The 17,385-nt window shown below is 37.3% G+C and overlaps 1 protein-coding gene across 2 annotated transcripts in view; it reads right to left on the bottom strand.

Moving 5' to 3' along the window:
- ttbk2b (tau tubulin kinase 2b) overlaps positions 1 to 17,385 on the bottom strand; it is a 56,956-nt gene that overhangs the window by 30,563 nt on the left and 9,008 nt on the right. For both annotated transcript variants that reach the window (XM_061987374.2, XM_061987375.2), the window contains exons 4-8: positions 14,144 to 14,217; positions 3,849 to 3,989; positions 3,652 to 3,753; positions 3,515 to 3,580; positions 3,236 to 3,328 (exon numbers count right to left, since the gene is read on the bottom strand). In XM_061987374.2, coding sequence (XP_061843358.2) covers positions 3,236 to 3,328; positions 3,515 to 3,580; positions 3,652 to 3,753; positions 3,849 to 3,989; positions 14,144 to 14,217 — 476 coding nt within the window. The remainder of the gene's footprint in view (positions 1 to 3,235; positions 3,329 to 3,514; positions 3,581 to 3,651; positions 3,754 to 3,848; positions 3,990 to 14,143; positions 14,218 to 17,385) is intronic.

Genomic DNA, 17,385 nt, shown 5'->3' on the forward strand with positions numbered 1-17,385 from the left:
CTCCATCCTATCTTGCTGATTGTATTGTACCATATGTCCCGGCAAGACATCTGCCTTCAAAGAACTCAGGCTTATTAATGATTCCCAGAGCCCAAAAAAAGTCTGCGGGTTATAGAGCGTTTTCTATTGGGGCTCCAGTACTATGGAATGCCCTCCTGGTAACAGTTAGAGATGCTACCTCAGTAGAAGCATTTAAGCCCCATCTTAAAACTCATTTGTATACTCTAGCCTTTAAATAGACCCCCTTTTTAGACCAGTTGATGTGCCGTTTCTTTTCTTTTCTCCTCTGCCCCCCTCTCCCTTGTGGTCCGGTTGCCATGGATGAAGTGCTGGCTGTCCAGAGTCGGGACCCGGGGTGGACCGCTCGCCTGTGCATCGGTTGGGGACATCTCTGCGCTGCTGACCCGTCTCCGCTCGGGATGGTTTCCTACTGGCCCCACTATGGACTGGACTCTCACTATTATGTTGGAACCACTGTGGACTGGACTTTCGCTGATATGTTGGATCCACTATGGACTGGACTTTCACAATATTATGATTATGTCAGACTCACTCGACATCCATTGCTTTCGGTCTCCCCTAGAGGGGGGGGGGGGGGGGGGCTACCCACATATGCGGTCCTCTCCAAGGTTTCTCATAGTCATTCACATCGACGTCCCACTGGGGTGAGTTTTTCCTTGCCCTTATGTGGGCTCTGTACCGAGGATGTCGTTGTGGCTTTTGCAGCCCTTTGAGACACTTGTGATTTAGGGCTATATAAATAAACATTGATTGACTGATTGATTGATTGATTTGCATTGCCAAAACATTTTAATGTATAACTGCAACAAAAAATTAAAGTAACTGTAAATGTATTTATTAAAAACTGATCAGATTGCATACTTATTAAGCAAAATTTAAATAAGTTAAAAGGCCACATGGCCAACAGGAAATTGAAAATCAAATCTCAGCACAGTCCTTTGACCTTAATTATTTTTTTGGTAATGTTTGTTTATTTACATTTATTTTTTTGTTGAGTCCCTGTAATGTGCTTAGTGTCAACATGCTATAAGCATAAATGCCATGTGGCACCCAGTAGACCAGGGGTCACCAACCTTTTTGAAACCAAGAGCTACTTCTTGGGTACTGATTAATGCAAAGGGCTACCAGTTTCCATCCATCCATTTTCTACCGCTTATTCCCTTTGGGGTCGCGGGGGGTGCTGGAGCCTATCTCAGCTACAATCGGGCGGAAGGCGAGGTACACCCTGGACAAGTCGCCACCTCATCGCAGGGGCTACCAGTTTGATACACACTTAAATAAATTGCCAGAAATAGCCAATTTGCTCAATTTACCTTTAACTATGTTATTATTAATAATTAATGCTATTTATCTTTGTGGAAACACTGATCATCTTAATGATTTCTCACAATAAATATATATAGAAACAGATAAATATCAAAATGCAACACTTTATTTTTATATTTTCTCTAAATGCACATTTTTCAAATTGAACATTTTCAAATGATCACTTCTAAGACAGTCTTGTAAAATCACAATACCCCATTTTAACTAGCTAGCCACTAACATTTTTTAACAAATCATGAATTACTTTGCACCATGTTTGTACAAATAATAACTCATGTAAAATACAAAAGTCAACTCTCAAATTTTTAAATAAATCATGTCACACTTTGAACTGGACACCAAATCTGTTATCTGTTTCTTTGTCAGTTAGTGAAGACCAAGTCTTTAAAATATTTTCTTGGATTTTCAAATTCTATTTGAGTTTTGTCTCTCCTAGAATTAAAAATGTTGAGCAAAGCGAGACCAGCTTGCTAGTAAATAAATAAAATTTAAAAAATAGAGGCAGCTCACTGGTAAGTGCTGCTATTTGAGCTATTTTTAGAACAGGCCAGCGGGCTACTCATCTGGTCCTTACGGGCTACCTGGTGCCCGCGGTCACCGCGTTGGTGACCCCTGCAGTAGACACTGTTTCAATTAAACATTTTTTAAAATTTTTTGTTAGGAAAATCATTCTTAATTGTGCTGGAGGATGGTGATGCTATTGTCTTATTGTAGAAGGCTAAGCTACCTACACAACAACGCGAGCTAACATTCCTAAAGTATCATTCACACATTTCTAATGTACTGTTATTGCCGTTTCATTGTCACCTCCATTGCCATGAATAGTTTTTTTGTTTTTTTTATCTTGGCACACACTCAAAGCAAATTTTTCACAGTTGCAGGCACTTTGCTAAAAATAAGGCACTTTTTTTTACTTCAGATGAGGCTGAATGTTTGTGTAGTGACGAGTGCTAGTTAAAGCAACCAAACAACAGAGCATTTTACTTCATTGGGTTTAATCGTGGACATGATGTTGTGGCACAGCCAGTTTTACATAAATTAAAATCGACTGCCTCACGCAAGGGGGGGGGGGGGGGGGGGGGTGAATTGCTACCATATATGGATAATCCGCTTACGTCACACTTGAACAAAATTCCAAACGGATCGTTTAGAGGAAGTTTGAAGGAAAGCAAGATTGTTTTATAAATATCTACAATTATTTTTTCATTATTAGTTATCATTACGTATATGTACTGTTGCATTTGAACAACTGTATTGTTGATAATAGAGGTAAATTATTGGTATTGTTCATTATCAATAGCGCTATTTCTATTGGTATTTGTAATGCTCCATTTGTAGTGTAAAAATGCTCATTGTCATTTCTGTATTATTATTTATTTCGCTAACTGCTTCTTTGCTGTCACTTTTACCATCATATTTGTACATATCGTATGTGCTGATGCTGTTCTATTGTTGTTGTTATTGTTGTGTTTGCTGTTGTTGTTTTTGTCTCTGTCTCATCCCCCTCTTGTCCCCACAATTTCCTCTTCTGTCTTCCTTTTTTCCCTCTTTCTATCCCCTCCTGCTACGGCCCGGCTGCACCAAATGATAATATAAATGCATTTAATTAAGTCAAATACAAATAAGGCAACAAGAGAAGTATCCTACACTTCTCTTTTGTAAAGTAAATCTGAACAGCCGATATGGGCATCTACATCAACTATATGATTTGCCTGAGAAGCTGGACAGCACACACAAAAAATAAATAAAAAAAAAAACAATAAAAAAAAAATTAAAATTAAAATTAAAACAAATATCTACAATGCCTCCACGATTTGATTTCAAAGTTTTGGGACTTATGCAGATCCCAAACACACCTAAGCAGGTGCCAATAGGTAAGAAAAAGTACCTTATCTTTAAATCTCTTCCATGGCAGCGTACCAGACATGAATTCAACCAACATGTAGAAGAAGGACCACAGATCGTCATGGCGACCCATTTCCTGCACAGTCACAATCACACAAATAAGATGACTGCCTATCAATGCGTACCAATTGTTACAAACACAAATATACCAATGATACCAAAAACAAAGGCATAATTGCATCTAATGCATGCAAAATTGGCTGTCGTGGATAAAAGTAACAGGAATGGGTCATGGATGATAATAAAAAATGCATCAAGCCACCTTATTTCTATGAGTATTGATCGAAGCGTATCGCACAGTTCCCCTGAAGCCTGCCACATCTCGAGGCTGGAAAACAACAAGACAACATAGTTTACACACGAAAATAACATCTTTTGGGGATCTCTGAGAAAGCTTACTGGACGCAGGCCTTGCAGGGTCATATATTGACGAGCCAAACCAAAGTCCAGCATATAGCAGCATTGACTGTTACTGGCTTGTCTTCCTATTGCAAAGTTAGCCTGCGATTGACAGAACAATGAAGAAAAAGTTCAGGCTGGTCATTAATCATGGTCGTGAAGACAGTCACAAGTAGTCGAGGCAACGGTTCTCTTACCGGTTTAATGTCTCGGTGCAGGAAGCCCACTGAGTGGATGCTTTCAATGGCTTGTAAAATCTGCTTGCCGAGTCTCAGTGTAGTTGAGACGGAAAATGTTGCACGGCCTGTGCTTCTGCGCAGATCCGCCAGGTTCTTTCCCTTTGGACAGTTACGGTTTAGAATACAAGCGTTTATGGTGCAAAATGGATCAATCTTCTAACAAATCGACAAGACTTCAGAAAAGCTTGTGATACTTCAGCAAATAAATAATCTTGAGCAGGGGTGTCCAAACTTTTTCCACTAAGTGCCGTACCTTGAAAAATCAAAGTTTGTGGAGATATACATTTTATATTTTTCTTTTTTAAAACCACTACAATATATACACTGTTTTTAACCATTACAGGTCCCCTGAAGTTTGGTACCGGGCACCCGGAAAGGTCTGTCATTAAAATGTTAAAAATAAGGTGTTTTTTTTGTCCAGTCTTAAATCTCTAGATTAAATTCAGATTGAAAAAAATATTTCATGCCCTTTTTGTTAAAGAAGACAGTGTTTTTTATGGAAAAAAAACACAAAATATGCCCCTACTAAAATGTTTAAGTCATACTTGCCAACCTTGAGACCTCCAATTCCGGGAGGTGGGTGGCGGTCGGTGGGTGGGTGGGGGTGGGGGGTGCGTTGAGAGGGGAGGAGTCTATTTACAGCTAGAATTCACCAAGTCAATTATTTCATATATATATATATATATATAAAAAAAATAAATAAATAAAAAAAAAAAAAAAATATATATATATATATATATATAAAATAAATACTTGACGAAATACTAAGTCAAGTATTTCATATATATAATATATATATATACACACATATTACTTGACTTTCAGTGAATTCTAGCTATAAATATATATTTATTTTATTATATATATATATATATATATATATATATATATATATATATATATGAAATACTTGACAAAATACTAAGTCAAGTATTTCATATATATATATATATATATATATATATATATATATATATACACACACACATACATATATAAGAAATACTTGACTTTCAGTGAATTCTAGCTATAAATATATATTTATTTTATTATATTTATATATATATATATATATATATATATAAAATAAATACTTGAATTTCAGTGTTCATTTATTTACACATATACACACACAACACTCATCTACGCATTGTTGAGTTAAGGGTTGAATTGTCCATCCTTGTTCTATTCTCTGTCACTATTTTTCGAACCATGCTGAACATCTTCTCTGATGATGCATTGCTGTGTGGCACGCACAAAAGTGCTTTCATCAAATGCACTAGATGGCAGTATTGTCCTGTTTAAGAGTGTCACAACATTGCTGTTTACGGCAGACGGACTGCTTTACGGTAGACAAAAACGTGACTGCTGTTGTGTGTTGTTACCGCACTGGGAGGACGTTAATGAAACTGCCTAACAATAAACCCACATAAGAAACCAAGAACTCGCCCTCCATCATTCTACAATTATAACGTGATTGGGCAGGTACGCTGTTTATATTGTGGGAAAGCGAACTCAGGTACGCATGGACCTGAGTCCGCCTGAATTTCGGGAGATTTTCGGGAGAAAATTTGTCCCGGGAGGTTTTCGGGAGAGCCGCTGAATTTCGGGAGTCTCCCGGAAAATCCGGGAGGGTTGGCAAGTATGGTTTAAGTGGTACAGTTGATGTGAAGTCATTGGAGCTTTAAATAGGTAAAAAAAAATCCTCACAATATTTATTTAGATTTATTGTTATTTTTCAGGCAAATAATGTTTTTAAAAATAAATATAAAATCCCCCCAAAAATGATCAGCGAAACAAAAGGGCTCTACTCATAAAAGTATTAAAAATAATTCCAATGAAGCTTGTAGCAGAGCTTGTAAACATCTATTATTTACGAGTGTTCAAAGTTTTTACTTTCAAAACTTAAATCGCAACTTCAGATCTGTCGAATATACGTTTAAAAAAAAAAAGTTTATGTTTTTTTCTTTATTTTAATTGATTTTCGTCAAGGAAAACTTTTGTTTTTTACGGCAAACACAAAATACGCAATATTTTCCCCTAAAAATGTTTCAAAGTGGAATATTTGACGTAAAGTAATTGGAGCCTTCAGTTGGTCACTATTTCATAACAACATTGATTTTGATTCATTATTTTTTTTTGAGCAATGACAGTTTTAAAGAAAAAACAGCCTGCATGGCAGCTTTGTTATGAGAGTCAATATTGCAACTTTTTCTTATTACATTTCACCTGTCTGCTCTTTTATTCCATTTAGTGTTTTTTTGGCAATGGTATTTTTAGAATGTGTCACAGGCCGTTAAAAAATTAGCTGCGGGCCACAAATGGCCCCTGAGCTGCACTTTGGATACCTCTGATCTGAAGGGTTATGCTTCTGCATTGTCTCTTTGATGCCGTCTTGTTTCTTTTATAAAGTGGTACCCCAACTTAAGACTGTTTTGAGATAAAAGCTGTCTCTCGGCTAATTGTTAGACTTCAAGTTGCAAACCAGAATGAGTGACAAGCATTCCCGCGATTAGTTGGCATAGCGTATGTCACAGTGAACCCTGCAAGATCCGCCTAAATCTGGACTTACTTGCTACACTGCAAAAAGTCAGTGTTCAAAAACAAGAAAAAAAAATACTAAAATGAGGGGTATTTTATTTGAACTAAGCAAAATTATCTGCCAATGGAACAAGAAAATTCAGCTGGTCAAGACTTTCCAAAACAAGTAAAATTAGCTAAGCTCAATGAACCCAAAAATACCTTAAAATAAGTAAATTCTCACTAATAACAAGTGCACTTTTCTTGGTAGAAAAAAAATACCTTTTTGCTCAATATGTTGGAAAATATTCTTAAATTAAGTAAATGCTAGTGTCATTATCTTGACATAATGATATGCGCTCGGCATTATGATTTTTTTTTTTCATGCTTGAAGTAAGAAATGATTACTTTAAAAAAGTACTTTTATACTTGTGAGTGTTGATGACACAGCTTTGCAACAGTTGATATTCTAGTTTCAAGCATGTGTTACTCAATATAGGTCATCAAATCTCAGCAACAAGCTGTAATATCTTACTGAAATCATTTAGGAGCAAAACCCCTAAAACAAGTAAAACACTAACATAAAATCTGCTTAGTGAGAAGAATTATCTTATCAGACAGAAAATAAGCAAATATAAGTGAAGTGAAGTGAAGTGAATTATATTTATATAGCGCTTTTTCTCTAGTGACTCAAAGCGCTTTACATAGTGAAACCCAATATCTAAGTTACATTTAAACCAGTGTGGGTGGCACTGGGAGCAGGTGGGTTAAGTGTCTTGCCCAAGGACACAACGGCAGTGACTAGGATGGCGGAAGCGGGAATCGAACCTGCAACCCTCAAGTTGCTGGCACGGCCGCTCTACCAACCGAGCTATGCCGCCACATAACCCTTATTTGAGATATTTAATCTTACTTAGATTTCAGTTTTTGCAGTGTAGCATTAGCTTATAGCAAGAGATTGCTATAACTTCCAGGGAAATGTGAGCGTGTGAAAGACAGTGCTGAGGAGTCATTAAATAAAATAAAAAAATAATCAAAAACATGAAAAAGCTTGTCGCAAACTCTGCAAAGCAGTTGGAAGCTTATCACTGCAAGTCAGCCAAGAATGTTAAAATAATGTCCAAACGTCAGACATTTATTGCTGAACATATGGAGACGTTAACAGAGAAACAGCTAAAAGGAGATACCACAGAAGTCCACTCTCCAAGGTAAATGCTATACATTATTATTACATTACTTCATACATTCTATTGTATTTTTTATCCAATATTTCTTATGTAAAAGTTATTTTGGTCCTTTTTAAATGGCATGTTACATGTTAAAATGGTGCTGTTTTAGGAGGTGTGGCAAATACCAATTCAATTGATTTCCATTCATTTCAAATCGGATATGTTGATTTGAGATACAAAATACAAGTGTCTCGAGTTAAGAGCTAGTAAGTTGAGGTGTTACTGTCGTTTCTGCCAAAGCGCTAGGGCCGGTGTTTCCCGTGTCAACTCAGTGAGCTAACAAAACATTTGTCAACCATTTGGATGGTAGATAATTATTGCAAGAAAACAATGGAAAGTAAAGAGGGATGAGGATTGATACTGCGTTATGTCACTTTTATTGACAACCTTGATCCGAAATCAGAGAAGGCGTTAAAAAAATGTGGGCTGTAATTAGGGCTGGGTGATATATCGATATAGTCGATATATCGCGGGTCTGTCTCTGTGCGATATAGAAAATGACTATCGTGATATTCGAGTATACGTTCTCACGCAGTTGCTTTTAGCTGCGGGCATTACACTGCATGCGTTTCTCCCTCTCTTGTCTCTCCTTCTCACAGAGACATAAAACAAGCGTATGGCGTCACATTAGTGCCAAAAATCTAAGCGCATAAAAACTGTTATCGCGCGCTGATTCTCCACTTCGTGCGCGACACCTTTTTGTGCGCGTGTGATGCCTTTTTGCGCGCGCCGTCTCGGTCTGTGCGCTCTCTGTGTACTCCTGGCATCTCTCCTCGCGCTGTGATGTTTCTTTTTGGCACTTTGGGGGCGGGTTTGCTTAGACGGCCCCTCCTTTCTGATTGGCTCTGAGCATTTTTCATATGATCAATAATTCTCCAGCGTAGCAACGTTGTAGCCATCTTACCTCGGACAGCTAGCCTCAATCATTACATTGATGTCAATGGTACATGTACTAATTAAATTACCATAAGTTGCTCGATTTTCGACCAATTTACAAACGGTTTGCCTTGTTACAAATCTTACATGTAGATATGACATAGGATGCTGTACCTGTTGAAATTACCTCTTTCGCTTTAAAAAAAAAAATGACTTAATTGTGCAACATAGTTGTGTAGGGTCAGTGTTAGTCAGTTCTCTGATTATTTTAAACTGTTTCAGAATACATTATTAAAAGGCTATTTTTAACATTTTAAAAACAAAATTCAAAGATTTTTTCATTAATTTTATGGCTGAATCAAAAGAAATTCCATAAATTAGAAAACAAATGTTCAAGAAGAAGTGAAAATATAAAATAATGTTATGGTTGGATGTTATTGCTGGTGGACCAGTTCTGGCTGAAAGATGTGATTATGGTGTTTGTTGTCTTATTATTTATTTGGGTCACATTTTGTATTACCCTGGATTGTGTTTATGTGGTATGAAATAACCTTCATCAGCGCGCGACATTTTTTTATCCACTTCTTCCTCCGTAAATCTTCATACATATTGACGATGACCCGCCCTGCTATACTTCTGATTGGCTCTGAGCATTTTTCGCCTGACCAATCAGAAAGAAGGGGCCGTCTAAGCATACCCGGCCCCAAAGTGCCAAAACGAAACATGACAGCGCACAGACCGAGACGGCGCGCGCACAAAAAGGCACCACGCGCGCGCAAAAGGGTGTCGCGCGCGCGCAAAAGGGTGTCGCGCGCGCGCACGAAGTGGAGAATCAGCGCGCAATAACAGTTTTTATAAGCTCGGATTTTTGGCACTAATGTGACGCCATACAAGCGCACCTTCTTACATACGTCACGTGTGCAACGTCACACGCTCCCGCGGAGCAGAGAGGTAGCGACAGGGTAACGTTAGCTGTGATGCTAAAGGTGCGGTGGGGGTGGTAATACGAGAGAGAGAAGGTGCGAATCTGGTAACAAATGAAGGAAGAATTAATTCCCCCAAAAAACAGCAGGGGGTCCATCGTCTGGCGGTGGTTTGGCTTCAAGTGGGAAGATGTTCAACATTTATGCGGTAAAAGCGTTGCTACAAAAAGTAGCAGCACTGCTAATACGTAGCATAATTTGAAAAGTCACCCGCTAGAGAATGAAGAGTGCTTGAAACTCCGCATGTCAACATCTCCGTTCGGTGCCACACCAACAAAATGCCGAGGCAACCATTTCCACATCAACACCGTATGAAAAAACTAGTCCACAACAGAAGGAGATAACGTCCGCAGGAACCTACCACATAGTGAAGGACATACACTATTTGATTTCCTATTATGCAGCTCATTTTTAATTGACAGTTATTGAAATATTTTGTGTGACATCATGCACAAAAGTGCACTTTATTTGTTTTAAACTATTGTAGTGGCATTTTGTACAAAAAGTGCACTTTAATTAAGTGTTGTTTTGATATGTCATCTTAGTGACATCATGCACAAAAGTGCACTAATAGCTTGTTTTAAAATGTCTCTGACAATCTTGCACTTTCTGTTTTGAAATGACATGAATGTTTGTGCCACTGCTTAATAACAGTTTAATAAATACACTTTTGCTCAATTGACTTAGTTGTGATTTCCCTCTCTGCATGAAAGTTTAAAAGTAGCATATATTAATGCAGTATGAAGAAGAATGTTTTAATGTAGACACATAGAATCATCATACTGCTGTGATTATATGCATCAAGTGTTCATTCAAAGGCTAAGGCAAAATATCCAGATATATATCGTGTATCGTGACATGGCCTAAAAATATCCAGATATTAATAAAAGGCCATATCGCCCAGCCCTAGCTGTAATGTGAAAAAGCCGACATGTAATGTCCTCTGGCTCCTGGACACAGGCCCGTAATTCAGTCTTAACTCCACATGTAGTTTGTTTTTTCTTTGGATTGACCACAGAAGTCTACCAACACACAAAAACTACATTACCAAATATTTTACTCTTGTTTACATTTTGGCCTAGGAAGAAGTGCGCAATGCATGTGCCTCCGTCCTGTCTGCTCAGATCAATATGGCTAAAACATTTTTTGAATAGATTATTTTAATGTGTTTAAAAAAAACCAAATGGAACAGGGGTGGGCAATTAATTTTTACCGGGGGCCGCATGAGCAACCCGAGCACTGCTGGAGGGCCACATCGACAATATTTCAATTAAAATTTGCTCAATGTTATTTTTGATATATACCGTAAGATAAATAATAATAATAATAATAATAATAATACCGTATTTTTCGGACTATAAGTCGCAGTTTTTTTTCATAGTTTGGCCGGGCTCCAGTGCAATTTATGTATGTTTTTTTCCTTCTTTATTATGCATTTTCGGCAGGTGCGACTTATACTCCGGTGCGACTTATACTCCGAAAAATACGGTAATAATAATAATACTTTCATTTAACCTAATTTAACTTTATACCAAAAGCACTGCTTTGGAAATCCGGTGCGACTTATACTCCAAAAAATACGGTAATAATAATAATACTTTCATTTAACCTAATTTAACTTTATACCAAAAGCACTGCTTTGGAAATCATTTGTACCCCTTTCAGAGATCACATTTAGTTGCCCTTAAACATCCTCATGTTGCACAATGAAATGTAAGCATAGGATGAAGTGTGCATTCCTGTAACTTTCTCTAGTATCAGCATTCCATGATTAATATAAATAAATTAACATTAATAATAAATGACAGTAAAATAAGCACACGTATAACTGAGGAGTCATAGTGTAACTTTGTGTGGTGTTTTGAGTTGTCCGACTTTTTGTGTGGCCATAAACGCACCAGTGGCTTAGTGGTATGCGTGTTGGTGACAGATGACAAGTTGGTTTGTACGGCAGAAAATGACTAGCTTTTCGAGATAGAAGTGTTTTACTCATGTTTTTGGTGTGGTTATGGCTGAATATAAACAGTTTTGCTCAATAAAGTGATCGATATAATTCCTGTCCTCGAAGCATCTCCATAGACGTTACAATAATTGAATGGTGTTCAATTGAACACCGTTAGGGCGGCTTGTTGTCACTGTCACTCAGAGTTGCATTGCAAAATTACACAGAATAAATGTGTTTATTTTGTTTAGAATTCAGATGGGATTTGATTTGGTGCGCGGCATATATTTGCTGTGCGCAGAGGACGCTTGAGCAGTGCGCAATTGCGCAGGCGCGCACCTTAGAGGGAACGTTGCTTGGCAGTCCATGTCTTGTTGAAAACACGCCATTCGTCATCAACTTTTCTCTTTTTAGCGTCTCGGGAGTAACCGTGCATCACTTGTCGCTGTGCACCTTCACTCACAGGTTACACACGGACATACGTCCATAAATAACACTTTTCAAAATAAAAGCAGCACAGTTGTATTGCGCGCACGACAGATGTTTTTTCAACTTTATTGATTGCAGCTGTTCACATTCACTCACAATCATGCACGCGCATACGTCCACATGGAAGTAATACAAATAACGCTTTTCAAAACAAAAGCAGCACCGTTGTATTGCACACTCGACATAGATACTTTTTTAAATTTATTTTGTAATTTATGATTGGCCTAACGCGGGCCGGACAGGGACGCACAAAGGGCCGGATGTGGCCCGCGGGCCGCAGAATGCCCAGGTCTGACATGGAAGGTTGTAGGGGTGTGGGAAAAAAATAGATTCGAATTCAAATTGCGATTCTCATCTTGTGCGATTCAGAATCGATTCTGATTTTTAAAAAATCGATTTTTTTTTTTTGTGATTTTTTTTTTCTTCATCTTTAAATTTTTTTTTTTTTTTTAATTAATCAATCCAACAAAACAATACACAGCAATACCATGACAATGCAATCCAATTCCAAAACCAAACACGACCCAGCAACACTCAGAACTGCAATAAACAGAGCAATTGAGAGGAGACACAAACACGACACAGAACAAACCAAAAGTAGTGAAACAAAAATGATTATCAACAACAGTATCAATATTAGTTACAATTTCAACATAGCAGTGATTAAAAATCCCTCATTGACATTATCATTAGACATTTATAAAAAAAAAAAAAAGAACAATAGTGGCTTACACTTGCATCGCATCTCATAAGCTTGACAACATACTGTGTCCAATATTTTCACAAAGATAAAATAAGTCATATTTTTGGTTCAAAATAAGTCATATTTTTGGTTCATTTAATAGTTAAAACAAATGTACATTATTGCAATCAGTTGATAAAACATTGTCCTTTACAATTATAAAAGCTTTTTACAAAAATCTACTCCTCTGCTTGCATGTCAGCAGACTGGGGTAGAACCTGCTGAAATCCTATGTATTGAATGAATAGAGAATCCTTTTGAATCGGGAAAATATCGTTTTTGAATCGAGAATCGCGTTGAATCGAAAAAAATCGATTTTGAGTCGAATCGTGACCCCAAGAATCAATATTGAATCGAATCGTGGGACACCCAAAGATTCACAGCCCTAGAAGGTTGACTAGTATCTTAATCATACTTGCCAACCTTGAGACCTCCAATTTCGGGAGGTGTGGGGGAGGGGGCTTTGTCCGGGGGTGTGGTTGGGGGCGTGGTTAAGAGGGGAGGAATCAAGTATTTCATATATATATATATATATATATATATATATACATATATATATACACATATATATATATACATATATATATATACATATATATATATATATATAAGAGAAATACTTGAATTTCAGTGTTCATTTATTTACACATATACACACACATAACACTCATCTACTCATTGTTGAGTTAAGGGTTGAATTGTCCATCCTTGTTTTATTCTCTGTCACTATTTTTCTAACCATGCTAAACACCCTCTCTGATGATACATTCTGCTTCGTCTCCCTGTGTGCGCAGTTGTGCACTGCACTCTCTAAAAGCCGTAGATGTTATTGTCACATATGCATGTACAGTAGATGGCAGTATTGTCCTGTTTAAGAGTGTCACAACATTGCTGTTTACGGCAGACGAACTGCTTTACGGTAGACGAAAACGTGTCTGCTGTTGTTGTGTGTTGTTACCGCGCTGGGAGGACGTTAATGAAACTGCCTAACAATAAACCCACATAAGAAACCAAGAACTCGCCTTCGATCATTCTACAGTTATAACGAGATTGGGTAGGCACGCTGTTTATATTGTGGGAAAGCGGACGTGAAAACAGGCTGTCGACACGTCACTCAGGTCCGCCTGAATTTCAGGAGATTTTCGGGAGAAAATTTGTCCCGGGAGGTTTTCGGGAGAGGCGCTGAATTTCAAGAGTCTCCCGGAAAATCCGGGAGGGTTGGCAAGTATGATCTTAATATGGATTGTACTCAGGTTGTAAATACGCATGTCAATATACAAAAAGGGCACTAAGTTACTAAACACAAAAAGTACATTACCAAATATTTTACTCTTGTTCACATTTTGGCCTAGGAAGAAGTGTGCTAGAGAGATTAACACATAGTTTGTGCACATTTCTTTGAGTTTATCCGTCAAATAAGGTCACTATGTCTTTTTTTTAGATTTTTCTTTAAAAAAAAATACAATGCCTACCTGTAGTTCCATCACCACATAGTTGTATCGCTCAGTTCGTCCAGCGCCAACAAACCTACACACGTGATCTTTACCTATTAAAAGACAAGAACCAGTCAAGACACTCGCATAGAGATTTGGACACATTGTCTACAAATGCATTTTCATTTTTGCTACAAGTTCCATTTTAAATGCGACATGATGTTTGTGAAAATGGAGCCATGTTATACAGTACAGTATAAATAAAAATGGATCAATGGAATTCAATCACTGTGAGGCAGCTCTATGTAAACTAATATCCTTATACAATACTATATTTATATATCGATCCAAGTATCGCATGTGCAATTGACCCATACTTGCCAACCTTGAGACCTCCGATTTCGGAAGGTGGGGGTTGGGGGGCGGGGCGTGGTTGGGGGCGTGGTTAAGAGGGGAGGAGTATATTTACAGCTAGAATTCACCAAGTCAAGTATATATATATATATATATATATATATATGTATATATAAGAAATACTTGACTTTCAGTGAATTCTAGCTATAAATATATATTTATTTTATTTTATATATATATATATATATATATATATATATATATATATATATATATATATATAAATAAGAGAAATACTTGAATTTCAGTGTTCATTTATTTACACATATACACACACATAACACTCATCTACTCATTGTTGAGTTAAGGGTTGAATTGTCCATCCTTGTTCTATTCTCTGTCACTATTTTTCGAACCATGCTGAACACCCTCTCTGATGATGCATTGCTGTGTGGCACGCACAAAAGTGCCTTCATCAAATGCACTAAAAGTGTCACAACATTGCTGTTTACGGCAGACAAACTGCTTTACGGTAGAGGGAAACGTGACTGCTGTTGTGTGTTTTTACCGCGCTGGGAAGACGTTAATGAAACTGCCTAACAATAAACCCACATAAGAAACCAAGAACTCGCCTTCGATCATTCTACAGTTATAACGTCATTGGGGAGGTACGCTGTTTATATTGTGGGAAAGCGAACTCATGTCCGCATGGACCTGAGTCCGCCCGAATTTCGGGAGAAAATTTGTCCCGGGATGTTTTCGGGAGAGGCGCTGAATTTCGGGAGTCTCCCGGAAAATCCGGGAGTGTTGGCAAGTATGAATTGACCAAAGCCATTTAAAACATTTAAAACAGTTTCTTGCTCCCTAGTCCAGAGTCAACGTTTGCTTGAATCAACTGCACGTTTCTACATCTGTCTATCCTATGGATGTTCCCATCAGGGTGTTATTTTGCCGATTTTGATACCAATCACCCATGAGTGAGATCGGCCGATACCATTGGCGTTGTTAGGCATATTTTAGGGGGGCTCAAGCCCCCCTAAAATATTCTTAAGCCCCCCTAAATAATTTGGTGTTATATATATATATTTTTTTTTTACAAATACATATTCATTATAAAGTGGCCCGAATATGAGTTTAAATAAATAATCATATAACCTGTTATTATTCACTCAGTTTCCCCTCACCGGGCGGTATAGCTCGGTTGGTAGAGCGGCCGTGCCAGCAACTTGAGGGTTGCAGGTTCGATCCCCGCTTCCGCCATCCTAGTCACTGCCGTTGTGTCCTTGGGCAAGACACTTTACCCACCTGCTCCCAGTGCCACCCACACTGGTTTAAATGTAACTTAGATATTGGGTTTCACTATGTAAAGCGCTTTGAGTCACTTGAGAAAAAGCGCTATATAAATGTAATTCACTTCACTTCACTTCATTTCGTAGCGTAAGGTAGAGAGCCCCTTTAGTGCGTCGGTATCCAATCCATTCCACTTGTTCATATAGAAAATGCCCACATCACTCAAATTCCAGTCCGCATTTTTTCTGCGACCTTGCTTGCGGTCCTGCAGGTGTACGAAGCACATTATCTTCCTTTACAATGAGTGAAGCTGCACAAAACCTTGTGTGTGCAATTGTAAATAATTTAGTGTTTAATTTTTGTGTTTCTTGTAGAATCTATATAAATATACATTAGCCTATTTTTAAAATAATGAAAAAACATCATTAAATATATTTGTTTTATTGTATTGTTACATTAATAGCTGTTGTATTATCATAGGATGGCTTGTTAAACATTTCATAGGATTTTCAGAGAGAGGAAAAACCAAGACATTTAATATAAAATGTAAAATGAATAAATACATAAAAAGAAAAGGAAAAAAAAATGGTTAAAAGCCATCGTCCCGGGGAGCATTTCATTTCGTCCCGTGCATTTTTTCTAAATAATAATAATAACAATGAATAATTTCTAAATCTTTGTTAGCCGTTTGTGAAGTTTTGTGCTTGCGCGTAACGTTCGCTCGCATCCTGTGCATCTCCTGGGGGCTAAGCCCCCCCTGTCCTTAAAAGCTAGTGACGCCCCTGGCCGATACCAATACCGATCACATGTATAAACTTTTTTTTTTTTTATCATTAGTGAGTGCTATTGACAGTTTAACAATATTAACACAATGAATAATTGTGAGTTATTGTGTAGAAATATGGGGAAATAACTACAAAAGTACACTTTATTCATTAACGGTGTTACAAAAAAGACCAGTCTGAATACATAATGTTGGATATAGAGAACATACAAACCCTTTATTCCATCCATCCATCCATTTTTTACCGCTTGTCTCTGTCATTGAATCAAAAATACTGAAATTCCACAACATAGTGAATTTGCAAACAGCTAAAATTATACACAAAGCAAACTATAATCTGCTACCCAAGAATATACAACAATTCTTCTCAACAAAAGAGGAGGAATATAATCTTAGAGAACACTTAAGACCTTCAGTATATCAGTATGTGGAATTAAATGATGGAATGGATTAAGCAAAGAAATCAAATAATGTACTAATATGATCCACTTCAAGAAACTCTTCAAACTTAAAGTGTTTACAAAGTACAAAGAAGAAGAACCAAGATAAACATTTTGAATTTATTTCATCCATCCATTCATTTTCAAGATAATCTTAACTCATTTCACCATATGAAATATAACTTACTTAACCAATTATTATTGATTTATTTTTATTGTTATTACTTACGGAGTATATTGTGAATACATTTCGAACAGGAAGTGAACAAAACTTGTAGCAACTGCTATGTAAAGAAAAGGGGGTAGGACTAAATAAGCTCTGCTTCTTCCTACTCCCTTTCGAACATGTTGAATAGAGAAACTGGAAATTGTGATGTATCATGTTGTATGCATGCATGTTCAAAATAGGCTCA

The sequence above is a fragment of the Nerophis lumbriciformis genome, linkage group LG26 (assembly GCF_033978685.3).
Source record: "Nerophis lumbriciformis linkage group LG26, RoL_Nlum_v2.1, whole genome shotgun sequence".
NCBI classification, from domain to species: Eukaryota; Metazoa; Chordata; class Actinopteri; order Syngnathiformes; family Syngnathidae; genus Nerophis; species Nerophis lumbriciformis.